The sequence below is a fragment of the Artemia sp. Qi Xiang Cuo genome, chromosome 11 (assembly GCF_049724085.1).
Source record: "Artemia sp. Qi Xiang Cuo chromosome 11, ASM4972408v1, whole genome shotgun sequence".
In the NCBI taxonomy this organism is placed as follows: Eukaryota; Metazoa; Arthropoda; class Branchiopoda; order Anostraca; family Artemiidae; genus Artemia; species Artemia sp. Qi Xiang Cuo.
In genome coordinates, this window is record NC_142804.1 from 71,577,837 (window position 1) to 71,598,052 (window position 20,216).

Here is a 20,216-nt window from a genome sequence, read left to right on the forward strand (position 1 = left end):
TCCCTATGCCCCCCTCTTAAAATAAAATCATTTTTAAATTTATAAATATTTACGCTTAAATTTTCAACAAATAAAACTACAGACCCACTACCGTTATCAATAAAATTTTCGAGATGCTAAATAATATGGTCTATCCACTGCATAAAAACTGTTTCATAATTTTCTAAATGAGGATAGACCACTAGCATCTCGGTGTCTACATAATGGTCATACAACTCGCTTTTGCCCTCATTTAAATAAAATATCTTTAAAACAATTGAAGCCTTAATAGAGTTCCTACCCCACAACTGAATCTGGTTTTCTAATAGTAAAAAAAAATTTTCTACATATACATGAACAATATCTATAGGGTTAAATATAAAATTCCCCCCCCATAAGTGAATTAAAGGGATCCCCATAGGTTGCACTATAAGCGACTATTGTATTTAATATTGAATTTTATTGATAGAATTCTGGTAGTATTGTAAATTGTGTATTGTTACCATCCCCCTCTTGTATATTATCCCCCCTCCACCCCCACTTTGTTCAATAATAGGGCTATGTAAATCCAATGGAGTCATTTCATTTGTTTGAATAGGAACTATTTTCATTAAATCAGTGGGGGGAGGGTTCTCAGTTAACTCATTGGCAAAATCATATAAAATTTGCAATGTGTTTGGACTTAGCAATGGCAAGTCCCCCTCTGAACTACTTAAATTGCCTTGCTCAACTGTGCTATTATGTACATTGAAATAATTAGTTAATAAATCGTCAATATTATAAGGTATTTCAACAGAGTTAACAATACCATGCCGTTTGTTGATAGGTGATGTTTCATTGTTGTGAATGGCATGAAATTCCATAGGCGCGTCAATGAGTTCTTGACTTGTTTCTGCTTCTTCAACTGATGAGGGGGGAGACAGAGAATATGGAACCAATGCAATCTATAAAAGAAAATAGCTTATTTTCAAAGTGTCTAATTCGCCCTATTTTTAAAATTGGATTATTATTTATATGTGCTTAAAAACACGCTTAGTAGTAGCAAAAGCAGTATCTGTATGTACATAGTATTTTCGTTTAATTAAAACTCCCCCTAAACATTCCCTAAAAGTTTTACCTTAATACCTTTAGTGTCATTAGCTACAGTAATTGTAATGGTAATATTAATACTATACACTTAGTGCCTTCTGGATAGTTCAAAATTTACCACAACTTTCCCTGAAAGGTCCAAATTAATAATCGAAGCCGCCCTTGGGATATTGCTATGTCACCCTTTTGAAAATATACATGCTCATAGTAGGGTTTGATTTTGTTCAAACAACCTCCAAAAATTTCATATTAATACTCTTTATCTGCTTTGTAAAAAAAACCGGGGTCTTTACTTGGTTTGAAATGGATAGCCTATCCCTTTCAGGCCATCTCCTGTCATGATACACAACTCATTCTGATAGAAAGTTGTTTTTATGATATCTGTAGAGGCAAGATGAACCATTCGTCAATAAAGCAGTTTTTACTTGAGAAACAATATCGCAAAGATTTTTCTACTTACTATTGGAAATTATCACCGGAATATAGTGCCTTTTTTTGGCTTCACTAACCTAATTCCAGAGAATTTTGCAGGTTGAATGCATGCACTTGACATGATTAAAAGGAGAGAATTATATTTCCTTTGGGGGAAAAAATCTTTAGCGAGAAATAAAATTTAAACTTACATTTAGGTCTACAGCTTGCATGTTGAGATATGTAGGGACCATATCATTCTCGTCTTGCATTGGTCGTGAGGGGCCCGGCAATGTTTGATAGGGGGTAACCTCACAATCTTATGTTGCTGCGGCAGCGATGGCAGTGGCTTGCACAGATGAGCCAGTGGGGTTCACCATCGTGTGAGCAGCCATCTGCTCTCTCTTTAATTATGTGCCAGGCTGCATTGGTGCATGTTCGGATTGGACTGTGGCAGGCAGCGCTGGTCTGGAACGGATGTGGGTGGCTCTGGATGGGCCAGTCATCTCCAGCCGTTGCATAGGAGTTACATCATTACCCCTTGCCCTCTTACTGGGAGAGGGGTATTTCTAATATTTGTCCTTAAAAATAATAAAAAAATAAGTATAAAATCACGACTCCCTGTTAGAGAAGAAAAATTAGTACCTCCTTCTATAGAATTTAATTTAAGGTATAATTTTGTCTAGATAGCATCTGCATTGTCCAAAAGAAGCCCCTCCCCCCCCCTTTCAGCAAAGCAAAAAGTAAAATTTGCGAGAAATATACTGCGACAGTCAGTAGTATGTAAAAAACATATAATTTAAACCAAAAAGAGCTAAGGTGTGTTTAAAGTAAAAAAAATAAAATAGCATTATTCTTTAGGGCCAAAAGGTTTATCAAATCCAGGCCAATGATTTAAAATCTAGATCTCAAAATAGCCAGCCATAAATATAGCAGACAAAATCTAGTATAATTATAAGCTAAGCAAACACTAAACTTCAGAGTTATATATATGAAAGGCTACATTATTTTTCTCGTCAAAAGGGTGCACATGTCTGCAAAATGAATCCATCCCCTTACTTTTCACGGGGAGAATAGTTTGTTTCGCCTTACAACGAAGTTGTTAGAAGCGAACCCCGTAACCTACGCACGGTCCCCACCCTTCTGTTTCGAATAGATAATGACCACTTAAAAAGGGACCAATAACAGTTTCCATTTGAAAATATTTATCATAACTGACACCAGCCCCCCTAGCAATTCAAAGGATTTACTGTAGAAAAATATGTCTTTAATTTGACCAGAAAAAGCATCTTTTTTGTGAAACCATTTTTCTTGATTAATCAGAAAATAAGCTTGATCCGACTATTGTAATTGAGTTATACAGGATGTACATTTGACGGGATGCAATAATTAAGGTGTTAGCCCGGAAATGTTTAAGTCAGGTTAGCGGCTTAATGTCATAGTGGGAATCGGCATATTAATATCTAAGAGTTGACGGATGTCATTGTCACTTTTGCTAGGATACAGAAAAGTGCATTGAAAATGCAGACGGGGGAAAAAGTCACCCTTTTTCGAGAAAGAGAATAACTTTCAATAAAAAAATTAAAATTGTTAACGGCGGAGGGGGGGGGGGTTACATGGTAAAAAAGAGCGTATTTTACGGTTTCTAACGACTATAAACATCGCATAGTGGAGATTTTTTTGTATTGGGGGGGGGGGGTATACCCTGAATTTTAATATACTGGAGGGGGACTACCAAAATGATTTTATTTGGAAATAACCTAAGAAAATTTACTAAACAGAACTCAAATTATAAATCTGTGTAGCTAAAGCTTCCAAATCAACAATATCTGAGGTTCTCTTCATGATGTCTTGAGACTGTATGATAATTTAACCTCAACGCTTGTCCATTATAAACCAAATCTCAAGGGCGAATTGTGATGTAAGGGAAACCTTACGTAACTCCCTGATTGACCTAGAAAGAAACACGTGATCCTGTCCCGTCTCTGAACAAACAGAGACGACACACACACAGAGACGACAAAGACACAGAGGAATCGATAATTCCCCGTCGATTATGCAAATCAATTTCCAAGAAATCCTGTCCCCTTCGTGGATCAATAACATTGATTCAGGTTAGGTATTCAGTGCGCATGCGCAAATCTCGTCTCAGAGTCAATAGGCTTAGAAACATCCCCTGATTGACCTTGAAAAGGTGTCATTGACCCTGTCCCGTTAGAATCGATTATATACGCCAGCAGTGGTGCCCCGTCACGACTGGCACCCCCTTTTCTACTGTGGTCTCACTTTGGATTTCCAAGTTCCCCTGGAAGGGGAGTGGGCACACCAGACAAATTGTCTTATTTGGAAAACGGTCTTTTTGCGGGTTTTCACTTATCATGGGGAGGGGGTGAATAAAGTTGATAATCATAAATATATAGGTGGTCCTTTCTTTCATTGTGTTTTACAATTCCCAGGCACACGTTTACCTTGTCTAGAAATACTATCTCCAGTAGAAAATTCCCGAATTACATTAAAAAGGGAATCTTCTTTGTATAGCATCATTATAATACGCCCTCGCACAGTATTTTCAGCTTCTATGTATAGATTCTCATTGTAACTTATCTTCTAACCGCAGACAATGTGAACTTCTCCTTGAAAGCATGGCGTCATCAAAGGTTCGAAATACGAATGCTTCCTCAAAGTTGTGACTTATTTAGATCTTTTTTGTGGCCATAAATGTCAATGTTCCAGTTTTAAGAAGAAAAAACTATGTAGCCGATTTCGAGGCCGGGCCCTGGCACGACTACGTGGCAGGCTTGTATATATTGATTCTCATTATCGCTTATCTCTCAACTGTAGACAGTGTGAACCCCTTCTTGATGTCATGGCGTCACCATAGGTTCGATGCAACCACCACAGGAAAATATAAATTCTTCTTTAAAATTGTGTCCTTTTTAGATCGTTTTAGTGGCCAGAAATGTCAATATACCAGCTAAGAACAAAAAAAAACTATTTAGCCGATTTTGAGGCGGAGACCCGGCACTCAGCATGTGGCAGGCTTGTATATATTTATTTTCGTTGTAATTAGCAACCTCCAAATGAGTCACCTTTCTTTGCTACTCTTCCCTCGGGAAAATGGAGGGTTCCCCAGGGAATACATATAGCGTTGAAGAGTCCCAATCATTTGTAATCAACAGCTGCGTAGTTTTCCTCCTTCACCACAAATAGCCGATATATATATATATATATATATATATATATATATATATATATATATATATATATATATATATATATATATATATATATATATTGTTCTCCTTATTTAGTTTATTGTTTAGTCTCGCTAGAGTTGATTGATTGAAACTTTTCAGCAGGTGGCTCCTTGCTCATAGCCAAAGAAATGAACTGTTACTTCAGCGAAAGGAGACGTCTTCCCTCTTTTAAGTGGCTAAATTTTAAGTCACTGTCAATATCTATTATAGACATAAATTTGATACTCAACTTATCGATTTTGAATAATAGGTTATATTCCTTCTCATCAAGGGTTTGGGGGACCCCCTCCAAGACTGGTAGGGAAGACTTCCTTTTACAAGCTTAAAAGCCTTTCATGAGCACAAACTCCCTCAGAGAGTAAAAAAACAACAACAGACAAAACAAAATTCCACCGTAGTTGGCGTAGCTTGGCGTTTTTCTGTATCATGTTGATACGTTCTTGTTGGCAGTCCAGTCATGAACTTTTCTTCCTCTATTTTTTACGTATCCTAGATACCTAAAATACCTTCATATAGCTTTTCCTGGAGTTCCACCCTTAGAAAATTCTCCCTACGGAGTATCATGAAGCACGAGCCAACCAGATACATAAGTACACAGTAATTTCCACGCAAGCACCGATCATTAAGGGGCTTTAGTAGCAGATCCAGACTGTGAAGAAACTTCGCCTTCCAAAATTAATACACATTCCGAGCAAAACGTAATTACAACTAACCCTTGTATTTTTGTGGGAAATACAATTTGATTTTAAACGCTGAATCAGTGTTAATCAATTGCTAACTAAGGACAGTGGCGTTAATTCCCGAATATCTAGGGGGTGGAACTGTATTTTTCGGAATCTATGGGTTAAATTTGTTGTTTTAAAATTTTTTTAAAGAAAATAGCAAAAAGGGATTTTAAAAGTAAATAACACCCTCCCCCCCCCCAAAAAAAGGTGGTTTTCAAAATCTGGGGGGGGGGGCACAAGTTGGGAAGCACATTATCAAATTTCAAAAGACAATGTTCACAGTTTTCTTTACTATAGGGGATCTTGTGCGTACATAGGAATTGACCGGGACGAGGGGGGTAGGCCTTGATCTTAATTATTTTTTAAAGCAATTTGAGTGGAAACCCCAGAAAATTACGGTAAAATTGTACAATCCTGAGAATCAGGGGGGGGGGATTTCTGCTCTCTGAAAACTTCTCACTCAGCTGTTGATACGTCCGAGTCATGATATCGACTTAGTAGCCTAGGGTACCTTTGGATGCAGTACCTTAAAAATCAATTTGCGAGCCGCAGCGTCGGCTGACTGTCACAAAGACCAAGGGCTTATTAGCGAAATCTCCCACAATACTAGCCACTATCAAGATCTATTGAGAACCTTCTGCTGATGTAAATTCCATTAAAACTGAATATCTCTATCTTCGGAACATACAAAGGGAAGCTAAATGGTTTTTCTAAGATTTTCAGGAAAGTAGGTTCTGCTTTTAGTTTTCTGTCGTTTATTCGGATCTCTTATCCAATCTCTACATGTTTGGGCAAGACCGCCCAATTAATTTTACATAGTTGGATTAAACAAACTAACAAAGTATCAAATGGACGGGATAGGGTTATCCTTTCGGTACTGCATCACCTTAGCACAGGGAATTAATGCTCTGCTAGCCAATATTGGGCACGAGGTTCGATTCCTGCAACCACAAAGTTGGTGACAGGCTTGCGAGCGGTCCCATCAACTGAAACGTTAGTTTGACGCCCTATGCGCCATCAATGACCCTGGAGGATCTTTATCCTTTTATTCCATTGATTTAAACAACGCAGTCGGGAATGGTACTTGATCCTCGGATCCAGTAGCAAGAGAACTTTCTTTTTCTATTTGGATTGCTTCTAAAGCGATCTTTTCTCGCGCCACTATCGGTGCTTCGTGCTTCTAGGGGGATTGAATCCCTGGATATTAATTTGGAAACCATTAATGATCTAAATTCCATCCAATTTTGGCAGCATATCCCAAAAAGCTCCCTACCTCATCGTCAGACACTGGACAGTACGGCCAGTGGCTAAAATTAACATTAGTAAGCTCCTTTTTTGTGTCCACCAAGGCACCATAAGAAGGTTACAACCAGTACCCCTGCTGGGGACTTTGGGCTTTCGGCCATCGCAAATAAAGCCCCCCGTCACTTTTCTCCCTTCGTTATGATTGGAAGCTGACGCCTTCAGCTCTCGCAAACGTACCCCTTAACTAGGCACCCTCGCAGGTTTTTTTTTAAGGGTCGGATGCTAATATAAATAAAAACATACATCTTATTTTCTGATTTGAATGAGAAGTGCCCAAAAATCCAGGGACATTTCGAATTTCAGTGGTAGGCCCGGGCCCTCCTGCATATGTCACTGCCTCTCACATTTGCCGTCACGACGGTATATATCCAGTTTTCTGGTATTATTATTATGTTTTTTTTTGTTCACGGTGCATACTTGTACGCAGGGGGATAAGATAGGAGGTAGTATCCCCTAAAATTGGACTCAATAAACTAATTAATCAAAAAAAGTTTTTCAAATTTTTCTATCACTAAAATACCTTAAATTGAAACTCGATTTACTTTAAGCTCTTTATTAAACTTATTTTACCAAATCTTATGAAAACACTAGGACATTCACTATCTTTTTTGTGTTTATAGTTCTCTAAATGGTCTGTTTTTCTATTGGTTCTTATAATCTGTTGCATCGTCATCACTAGCAAGCTGCATCTTCATCGTTCGAGCCCAGTTTCTTCTGTTCATCACAAATTTCAAATTTGTGGGTAGTGTCAGTGTTTCGTCATCTCGTGCAGGTCTTTGATTAATGTCGTAAGGTCCAGGTTTACCATAGCCATAACTTGCGTGTCTGCCATAATCATAAGGAGTGTGTCTGCCATAATTATAGGGATCTGTCATGTTCATGTTATTTGCATAGCGGAATTTGTCCTTCTTTTTATTTCGATAGTTTAGGATACCTGGGAAAATAAAGGGGAAGAATCCCCCCGCGACAACCACAACTATGTGCGTGGTTATACTCACTCCAACTATAACAGCAACTACAGTTATGATTACCGACATCATTCCTAATGGTATTAGTAACGGTAATGGTATCTTTGCTAAAGGTCCACTTTTGACGATGACAGCACTTTTTTCTACTTCGTTCTGCTCAAATGTCTCTGGAATTTCACTACCAACTGTTGGAACTTCACCAACCACTGGCTGTACTATGGTAGATGGAAAAGAAGCCACCGGTGGTAGCATGACTATTTGTCCTATCGCTGATGCTTGTACCCCACTCGCAAGTAAATTATCCATTTTTCTGTCTATCACTATGAAGTTTAAAAGATTGTCTCGAAGTTATAGCACAACATATCTAAATATAATGACAAAATTTAGAAGCAATGATGTCTTTACATGCATGATTGATTTAATTTACTATAAGAGGTCAATAATAATTGGCATCTTAGGGATTTTTGTTGTTATGCAAATTAAATGTATCTATGCATGGGTTTTAATGTTCCTATTATCTTAAATCTAAATTCATGGTGAATTTATGATGGGTCCTAATTGCTACTTCATTTCAAATACTCTCAAATTAGTGTTTAGATGCAAATTTGAAAAAAGCGATACATAGTATTTTTCAGGAAAGAAATTCTGAACTAGCATTACAAATTTGAATACAAAATTTTAAAGGTTTGTAGGAACGAAAGTATAAGAGGAATAAAAGGTGTTGTCAGTATAGTAGATTTCAAAGCAAAAGACGAAAACATTCCCTTAACAGAGACCTCTTTGACTGGGACGTACCAAGGATGGGAAATTTTCGGCTTACCCCCTCCCCCAAATCCTAAATTTTCCGAAATAACTGGGTACTTTTTCATTAAAAAAAAGTTCATATTATTGGGCCAGGAAATGTGAGAGGTCGAGGATTTTAGGCTCAGGATGTTTTTTCACAGTTAAAAAAATTTTGGAAGAACAGGAAGATAAGTATACGAACCAAGATTAAAATATTGGAAACCACAGCCATGACAGTGGTCAAATATGGCTCTGAAACATGGGCGCTCCGAAAAGCGGATGAAGATTTGCTAGATATTTTCCTGAGAAATTGCTTAGGGATTGTTCTGGGTACCCGGCTGACGGACCGTATTTCAAACTGTAGGCTGTACCAAAAATGTGGTTCAATCCCGCTTTCTAGGGCTATAATGAAAGAAAGGTTGAAGTGGCTAAGGCACGTTCTGCGGATGAAGGATGACAGATTACCGAAGATTGTCCTTTTCTCCGTTTCGGCCAGCCGTCTATGGCTAAACGGAAAGCAGGTCGTCCTCGTCTGGGGTGGGAGGACATCATGAAGAAAGATTTAAAGGAAATGGAAACTTCCTGGGAAGGTGTAAAAAGGGAGGCTTTGAATAGATTGGGATGGAGGAGGAGCGTGCGTAGCTTTGTTGGCCTCAGGCGGAATGGTGCTGCGGTGAGTTGTTAGTAGTAGTAGTAGTAGTAGTTTTTCAGTGAAGATGCAAAAAGAGGCATTTTCAAAATTTAGAGGGAATAGTTTACTCCTCAATTGGCACCCCGTTTATGAACTCACTTTTCCCTAACGGTTGCACGGGCTGTTGCAGGCGTAAGCGCAAATATTTGTCCTACAGGGGAAACTATCTTTGAAAAAATGCCAGAAATATCCAAATTAGATAGAAAAAATAGCGCTGAAACAGATTCGAGAGTTCGAGGGACCGAAGGCCTCACTTGCACACATTCCTTGGCTCTGGGTTAATATATCTGCCCTATCTTGACTAAACTGTCTACCTACTTGAAAAAAAAAACTGCGAAGGACAAGGTCTGCTAATTTTTAAAATGAACCCAGTAGTTTAAGAATTCTTTAAACTGTGGTATGTCAAAGGGAGTTAGAACCGATCTTTCCTTTTTTGGCTTCAGGAGAATACAGTGGCGGATCCGGGGGAGGGGGCGCCCCCCCCCCTCCTAACGTAGTCTAAAGTAGTGTAATTTATTTAATTAATGAAAGTTTGCGTTAATTAAACTTACTCCTAACGCAAGTTTATCGGATAAACCTATTTTGCGCACCCCCCCCCCCAAAAAAAAAATCCTGGAAAAAAAACATCAATATACATTTAAATAGTTTGATTAAGGGGGAGAAAAACAATTTTAATTGCCTAACCTTTACTTTACAGAGTTCTATGGGTCTGCTACAGTAAAAAAAAAAAAAAAGAATAAAAAAAGAATTTACATTCGGGAGGAGGGGTACCAAAGAGATGAAGAATCAAAATGGATTTACTTCTCGTTGACTTTGTCGAGCGGTCTGAAACAATTTTTGTTTTAACCTTCATTTTCATGACCAGTTTACAAGTCCAAAACATATTTCCGGAAGGAGGGGTTAAACCCGGTACCCCCCCCCCCTGTGTAAGGCTTTGAACCCGATCCTTATAAATAGGATACAAATCTGTAATTATAGATGGTTACACTTTTCGCAATTATTACTAAACAAATTAATATAGCCTAACAACAAAAATCTTAAATTTTCTAAATTTGTATTTAAAAATTTTTAATTTTTGTCACATTTCCAAGCAGCTAATGATCTCACAAATTCAAGACCAAATTGCCACCGATAGTTTAGGCTACAGCTTTTTATATTTTGAGCTTTTATACAGCTTTTCTTACATTTTGACGTTGTTTTTTCCCTAGAAGGAGGGGGGGCACTTTGACAAGTTTTAGACAAGATGTGTGTGCTATGATTAATTTTTTTTAAACTTATTTCAGACGTTCCACATGGCCCAGCATATACTGGAATATCGTTTATTGAGAATGCCGTCAATGAAGCCCGACAGTCTGTTAGCCGAGCAGTAGAGGACAGTATACAGATTGTATATAACAAACTCGGAAATAATACAAGTCACATAGGTAGGAATTGGTAGCCTTTATTGTTTTTTGACGTATTTAATTTTATTGTTTATTGATTTTAGGATATATATAGTGACTGATTTATGTTCACTGTGGCTATTCAAGGGGTGTTACGTGACGTTCTCTACCAGACTTATATTTGGAAAACTTGAATTTTAAACAGCATCCCTTCTAATCAAGACCTATCAAGGGGGCCAATTGTTTTTCTTCACCTTATTCGATTATGAAATATTTAAAAGTATTCCCCCAAAATATTCTCTTTTCTCATCCACATACATAGTTGGAAAACAGAACCTAAGATATAGAAATTTTTTGTCGCATCTTCGATCTCGGTTTAAGAAGCTTTCAAACTACGCACATACTTTTCTCAGGTGAGTGGTCAACTTTTCACGATTATTAAATAATCCCTTCCTCAACGCCTCGCTCTTTACGCTAAAGTTTTTTATTGTTTTAAAAAATAGAGTTATGAGAAAGAGTCACACTTTAGCGTAAAGAGCGAGGCATTGAGGGGGGGACAGTCCTTTTCACAGAGGGAATAATTTCTGTTCGTTTTAAGTTTTAATGTCGCTCCTTACTTTCAGTTTAAAAAACTTGTTTTTTTTATTTAGTTTCTGATTGTTTTTTAGTTAATGCAGCTTTTATTTTGGCTCACCGTCATTGAATAAGTAAACAACATTTGCATAAAGGTTTTACTTTTCTTTTGCTAAACGGATGTCTCTAAAAATTTTTTTATGACGTAATTTACAAATTAACTTACGTAACTAACTTCTATATTCGTATATTTTTCTTCTAGCAAAAACTACAAAGTTGCAGATTTTTGCAGATATGAGCTTGAAACCTATGTAATAGGGTTTTCTGATACGCTGAATCTGACGGTGTGATTTTCATTTAAATTCTTTCACTTGTAGGGGATGTTTCCCCCTCTTTGAAAAATCGGGTAAATTTTCTCAGGCTCGTAGCCTTTGATGAGTAATACTAAACTTAATAAAATTTATATATTTAGAATCAGCATTATAAACCCATTCTTTTGATACAGTTATTGACATCAAAATTTCGTTTTTAAAAGTTTTGATCACTATTGAGCCGTATCGCTTGTTTTTTTATTGTTTTTTTTTATTACGTATATGTTATTACGTATATGAGGGGGTTCTCACCTTAGTCAATACCACGCTCTTTACGTTAAAAGTTAAAAACAAATTTAATTCACAAAACCCTGAATCACAAAGGCCGTTTAGTTAGAATAGATAGCTCTTTTGAAAGCACTAAAAAAACTCTAGCGTAAAGAGCGAGGTATTAATTGGGGGAGAACCCCATCATATACGTTATAATTTCTGTTCGTTTTAAGTTCTAATGTTGCTTCTTATTTTCAGTTGAAAAAAACTTGTTTTTTTTTAATTTAATTTCTGATCGTTTTTTAAATAATGCTTGGAAATCCGGCGCCCCCTTCATAGAAATGTCCCCTATGCCAAAGAAACGTTCTCCACGGAAATATTCTCCCGAGTAACCCCCCCCCCCCTCCAGCCCCACCCTCCAGAAAAAAAATCCTTCCTGAAAATGTCTGTATACTTCCCAATAACTAATAAATAATGCTGGCAAGTCCGGCGCCCCCTTCATGGCAATTTCCCTTCCCCCATGAAAACTTTCTTCATGGACAGATCCTCCAGCATAACCCCCAACCCACCCACCCAGTACCAGAAAAAATCCCTCCTGAAAACGTCTGTATACTTCCCAATAACCATTACTATATGTTAACATTGGTGTAAAGTTCATAACTTTTAGCCCTCCCCCCGGGGACTTCGGGGGAATAAGTCATCCTTAAAGACATAGTTATCATATTTTCGACCATGCTGAACAAAATGGCTATCTCAAAATTTTGATCGGGTGACTTTGAGAAAAAAATGAGCGTGGGAGGAGGCCTAGTTGCCCTCTAAATTTTTGGTCACTTAAAAAGGGCACTAGAACTTTTAATTTACATTCCAATGAGCCCTCCCACAATATTCTAGGACCACTGGGTCGATACGATCACCCCTGGAAAAAAAAAAAAAAAAATAAAAAAATAAAAACGCATCCGTGATGTTTCTTGTGGCAAAAAATGCAAAATTCCACATTTTTGTAGATAGGAGCTTGAAACCTCTACTGTAGGGTTCTCTGATACGCTGAATATGATGGTGTGATTTTCATTAAGGTTCTTCAACTTTTAGGGTGTCTTCCCCCCTTTTTTTGAAAATCAGCCAAATTTTCTCAGGCACGTAACTTTTGATGGGTAGCACTATACTTGATGAAAGTTATATATTTGAAATCAGCATTGAAATTTGATTCTTTTGATGTATCTATTGGTATCAAAAACCAGTTTTCTAGAGTTTCGGTTACCATTGAGCCGGGTCGCTCCTTACTTACAGTTCGTCACCACGATCTGTTTGAAACCAGTTCTTTCGCTCTATGGTGAAGTAAAAAACTAAAAAAAAAAAAAATTCATAATTGTCGCCTAAGATCATCGGAATCATAACCTATTCAAAAATTAAAAGCAGTGAATGAAGATTGAAGCCCTGATCGAGCGTGAAAGGCTATCTAGAAAAAAGATTATTAATTTCTTACAAAACTTATTAATAACATATTCAAAAATTTATCTTTCTTCCTGATATATTTCAATAAAGACCTTTCAATAACGTAATAAAACTTACATAACATAAAACTCAAAGTAGAACTCGAGTCGAGCCTACGTTACGGATAACATTTTCTCCGTAAAAGTACGTAACGTAAAGTCTTAAAATATTGTAGTGTGAAAAGTTCTACGACGTAGTTAGAAAGATCTATTAAATCAAATTATAAGTTAAAATTTTATGTCTTCTCGCCAACTGCAGATAAAACCTGTCTTTTTAGAAGAAGTCAATCAGATGCAAATTCAGGAGGTAACTGCGCATCCAAAGGCTATCTAGAGCAAAATTTGGGGGGGGGGGAAGCAGTGTGTCAAGGGCACCAATAATTGACAAGTTTATTTTATAAAAGGGGTAAAAAAAACAGAAAAAATAGTCCTCCCTTGGCATAGTTGGAATTTATATTATGCAGTTTTTCTTACATGTATTCAGGGCCGTATCCTGGATTTTTGTTTTTGGGAGGGGGGATTTCCTGGCGTCATTTAATAAGAGATCAGATATTAAATTCAAAAACAAGCCTTTTCAACTGAAAGTATGGAGCAACATCAAAACTTAGAACGAAGAGAAATTATTGCGTTTATGAGGGGGATCGTCCCCTCCTCAACGCCTCGCTCTTTAGGCTATATTTTTAATTGTGTCCCAATTCTTTAAAAACGACTCCTGAAACACAAGGGTCGTTTAATTAGAACAATAAGTAACTTTTTGAAAGTGCCTAAAAACTTTAGCGTGAAGAGTGAGATGTTGAGGAGGGGGCACCCCCCCTCATATACGTAATAATTTCTGTTCTTTTTAAGTTTTAACGTTGATCCTTAATTTCAGTTGAAAACACTTGTTTTTTATCTAATTTTTAATTAAAAAGGACTTTCCAAAAAAAGAATTTTCAAAGAAAAGTAAAGAGCCATATTAATACTTCAGGCGAGAAGAAATAAAGTGCTACAATAACTCAGACTTAGAATGGCAAGAAATACATATCATATAATAAATGAAACACAACACGAACTGAAATTAAAATAAATAATCACATCCAGCTTAGAGATGACATATACTGATACAGATTATTAAAAAAAAAAAAATCATAAAAAATAGTTGAAACCAGAATGAATGATCAAGTCAAACTTAAAACGAGTAGAAACTAGGTCGAACGGGGCCAATGACCTTCTCATGGTTTCACTTGTGCTTTATGGTTTATGCTTTGTGCTTTAAGCTTATGGTTTCACTTGTGCTTTATGGTTTATGCTTTGTGCTTTAAGCTTATGGTTTCACTTGTGCTTTATTGAAAACTATTGATCTTTGAACAGTGCGGTTTAATTTCTGAAAACATCGCCAAAAAAATCACTATTATAATCAAGATTATTGGAATTAATTGTCATTTTCTACTCGTCTTGGGATTAATTTATTAATCTACATCATTATCTATTGTCTTTGTTTTGTGTGGCTACTCTTCTCAATGCATGTTCGTTCTTTTTTCTATTATTTGATGGTAATTTTTTGCCGTTTTAAGTTTAAATCAATTATTTTAAGACTTTATTTCTGATTAAAAATTTTAAAATTTTAGTATGGCTCTTTTAACTCCTTTGGAACAACTACTTTTTTGGAGTATTTTTTAATTAATTTCAATTTGTTTTTTTATTACCAATTTTATTGTTGATAAATGTTAAAAATATTTTTGCAAGCTTCTAAGGACTTCTGCTTAGGAACTAAAATATCTTATTCTAATTTAAATTCTTTAGATGCATAAGGTGATCTGAACGTCGTCAGTAGAAGGGCCTTATTGAGTCCCGTACGAACCACGTGGTTAATGGGGTCAATGACCTAAATTTCCAAAGGTCGATGTTGTTGTTGTTTCCGAGGCAATTGTCAAGGTCAATGTTGTTGTTGTTGTTGTAAGTGCACGCTCTCAGCGAATGTCAAGGTCGATTTATTTGTTGTTGTAAGTGCACGCTCTCAGCGAATGTCAAGATAAATGTTGTTGTTGTTGTTGTAAGTGCACGCTCTCAGAAAATTTTATGATCCAGAAATAGTATTTGTTATTGTTGTTCAAGCCAAATGTTATGTGTTTCCCGGAATTTGGAACACCTGTGCTGTCGACCACAATTCACCTATCGTGAATCAATAATTCCCCTTAGAAACAACAAATTAATTCCCCTTTCTTGACAGATCAATCAACCAATGACATCATCTGTCAGACTTTAAAAATTTTCGCCTAGAATCGATTCTCCAGGAATAGATCCAAGTCATTAATGTCTTTGCCTCTGAAACAACTCTTTTGGTCGAACTCCAAAGGATATTAATAGCCAAAGGCCATGGAAACAATTCTCCAAGAAACATCTTAGCGATGAATTGTTTTAGCGCGGGGATCAGTTTTCTAAATAATTTGAAATGCATTAGCGTAGAGATGCCAAAAACAAAAGGAACACGCTGAAATTACGTTTAGGGATTATTTGGGCGAAACTGTTTTAGACAGGTTATGGAACTATTTCGGCGAAACAGTTAGAGACATTTTAAAAGATGATTTTTGAAGAGATTTTAGAAGAGAATTTAATGGTGAAACTCTGTGGTCGTTATAATACACAAGTTTCATTTGAACAGTGTCGTGAGGTCCTCTACCCCAACCCCAAAGGGTTCCGATCCCTACCACCCCAACCCCGAAGGAAGCCCCCGGTCCTCAAAGGCCCCCCAAGCTCCCAAAGGGCCACCGGCGCCCCCAAAGGCCCACCTCAGACCCTCAAAGGCCCGTACCAGGTCCTCAAGGGCCCCCCCGACACCCAACGGTCCGCCGGACCTCCAACGCGCTCCGCAGACCCTCAAAGGCCCCCCTGGTCCTCAAAGGGCCTCCGGACCCCCAAAGGGCCCCCCGGACCCCAAATGCCCTCCCCCAGTCCTCAAAGGTCCCCCGGGACCGAGAAGCGCCGCGGGCCCGAGAAGCGCCGCGGGCCAGGAAAGTGCCGCAGGGGATGCGCCGCAGGGGATGCGCCGCAGAAAGGCATCACAGGGAAGCACCACAGGAAGGCGCCGCAGGGATGCGCTGCAGGAATGCGCCGCAAAAAGTAAACTAAAAAGTACTAATTTCGAAAGGTTATCCCCCAAACGCCCTCCACAGACCCCCAAAGGCCCTCCTCAGGCCCTCAAACGTACCCCCGGGTCCCAAAGGGCCCACCGGACCACACCAGATTCCTCGGCCCCCCAAGCACCACCCCCGCTCCACAAAGGGCCACAGGGCTCCCAAAAGACCACCCAATCCTCAAGGGCCCCGGATCCCCAAACACCCTCCCTGGGCCCCAAAGGCCCTCCCCGGTCCCCATACATGCACACAAAACTTACACACACACAATAACGTACACACACACACACACAAAAAATTACACAGACACACGAAAACTTACACACACACTCTAATACTTACTAACACACGCCATAACTTACACACACACACACACAAACTTACACACACACACAAACACAAAAACTTACACATGCACACGAAATCTTACATTCTCACAAATAATTACATTCACACAAAAACTAACTTACACACTCACAAAAAAATTACAAACACAAACACAATAAAACACACACACACTCGCCAAAAATTACACACAAACTAAAACTTACACACACACACACACAAAAAATTACACATTAACACAAAAAGAACTCACAAACACATTCACAAAAAATAACACACACACACACACTCACAAAACTTACACACACACACACGAAAACTTACACACACACACCAAAACTTACATACACAGAAACTTACACACACACACACACACACACAAACTTACACACACACACAAAAAAAAACATACAAACACAAAAACACACCCAAACACAAAAGCTTAGACACACCCAAAATTACACACACACACAAAAACTTACACACACACAAAAGCTTACACACACAAAAACTTACACACACACACACAAAAACTTACACCAACACGCAAAAACTTACATGCACACAAAAACTTCCATGCACACAAAAACTTACACACACACAAAAACATACACACACTCACAAAAACTTACACACACACACAAAAACTAAAACACACACAAACAAGAAAAATTACACACACACCCCAAAACTTAAACACACAAGAACAAAAACACACACACACACACAAAAACTTACACACACACACACACACACAAACTAAAACATTCATACGAAAACTTACATGCATACAAAAACTTACAAGCACACAAAAACTCACACATACACACACACACAAACACAAACACACACACACACACGAAAACTCACACACACACTTCAAAACTAAAACACACACAAACACTTACACACACACACACACACACAAACAAAATAACATGAAAAAAAAAAAAAAAACATACAAACTAAAAACCAATTACACACACACACACACACACACACACAAAACATACACACACACACACGAAAACATACACACAAACGCAAAAACATAAGCACACAGAAACATACACACACACACACACACACAAAAACTAACACATGCACACGAAAACTCACATGCACACAAAAACTTACATGCACACAAACACACACACACACACACACACAAAACTTACACACACAAACACACGAAAACTCACACACACACACAAAACTTACACACACAAAACACACACACACAAAACTTACACACACACACACACAAAGACTTACACATGAACACAAAAAAAACTCACACACACACACACAAAACTTACACAAACACACACTCACAAAACTTACACACACACACACGAAAACTTACACACACACGCCAAAACTAACACACACACAAACTTACACAAGCACACGAAAACTAACACACACACACACGCAAAACTTACAAACACACACACACATAAACACACACACACACACACAAACTTACACATGAACACAACAAAAACTCACACACACACACAAACAACACACACACAACACACACACACACAAAACTTACACACACACACACGAAAACTTACACACACACGCACAAAACTTACACACACACACAAGACTTACACACACACACACACACAAAAACTTACACACACACACACAAACAAAAACAAAAACAAACACAAAAACAAACATAAACAAAAACAAACACACAAAAACACACATAAAAACATACACACACACACACAAACTTACACACACACACAAAAGACTTACACACACACACAAAAGCTTACACACACACAAAAACTTACACGCACACACAAAGACTTACACACACACGCAAAAGCTTACACACGCACACAAAAACTTACACACACACACACAAAGCTTACACACACACACAAAGACTTACACACACACACAAAAACTTACACACACACACACAGAAACTTACACACACACACAAACTTACACACACACACACAACACGTACACACACACACACAAACACACACAGCACACACACACACACAAAACTTACACAGCACACAAAGACTACACACACACACACACAAGACACACACACACACACATGAAAACTTACACACACACACACAAACACAAACAAACACACACAAAAACTTACACACACACAAAAACGTACACACACACGAAAACTTACACACACACACACACACACACACACACACACACACAAACACAAACACACACACAAAACTTACACACACACACACAAACCGACACACACACACACACACACAAAACCTACACACACACACACACAAAAACTTACACACACACAAAAACTTACACACACACAAATCACTAACACACACAAACACATGCACACACACAAACACACACACACACACACACTAAAACTCACACACACACAAAACTTACACACACACACAAAAACTTACACACACACACACACACACACAAAACTAACACACACACACACACAAACTAAAACACACACCCAAAACAAAAAAAAACAAACAAAAACTAACACACACACAAACACACACACACAAACACACACACACAAACACAAACACACACACAAACAAACACGCAAACACAAACAAACAAAATCAAAAACACAAACGCACAAAAAACAAAACACAAACAAACCAACACACGCAAAAACACAAACACAAAAACTTACACATGACACACAAAAAAAGACTCACACACACACGCACAAAAACTTACAAACACACACACACACAGAACTTACACGCACACACACGAAAACTTACACACACACGAAAACTTACACACACAAAACACACACACACACACACACACACAAACTTACACACACACACAAACTTACACACACACAAACACACACACACACAAACACACACAAACTTACACACACACACAAACACACACACACACATACAAACACAAAAAACTAACACACACACACACAAAACTTAAACACACAAAAACTTAAACACACACACAAAAACTTACACACACACACACAAAAACTTACGTGCACACAAAGACTTACATGCACACAAAAACTTACACACACACACAAAAGACTACACACACACACAAAAAACTTACACACACACAAAAAACTTACACACACACAAAAACTTACACACACACACACACACACAAAACTTACACATGCAAACAAAAACTTACATGCACACAAAAACTTACACACACACAAACACACACACACACACACACACGTCAAAACTTACACACACAAAAGCTTAGACACACAAAAACTTACACACACACACACACACAAAAACTAACAAAAACACTCAAAAACTAAAATGCAAACAAAAACTAAAAATCACACAAAAACTAACAAAAACAAAAAAACTTACAAACACGCACACACACAAAAAAATGACAAAAACACTCAAACTTAAACAAAAACACGAAAACAAACGCACACACACACAAACACACAAAAAAAAAAAACTTACACATGAACAAGAAAACTTACATGCACACAAAAA

General features: G+C 37.8%; 1 protein-coding gene across 1 annotated transcript in view; it reads right to left on the minus strand.

The window, feature by feature from the left end:
* Positions 1 to 20,216, minus strand: part of LOC148947306 (peroxidasin-like) — a 170,545-nt gene that overhangs the window by 115,469 nt on the left and 34,860 nt on the right. Inside the window, exons 6-7 of the mRNA XM_089096565.1 lie at positions 7,432 to 8,044; positions 726 to 923 (exon numbers count right to left, since the gene is read on the minus strand). Of these exons, the coding sequence (XP_088952691.1) occupies positions 726 to 923; positions 7,432 to 8,044 (811 nt within the window). The remainder of the gene's footprint in view (positions 1 to 725; positions 924 to 7,431; positions 8,045 to 20,216) is intronic.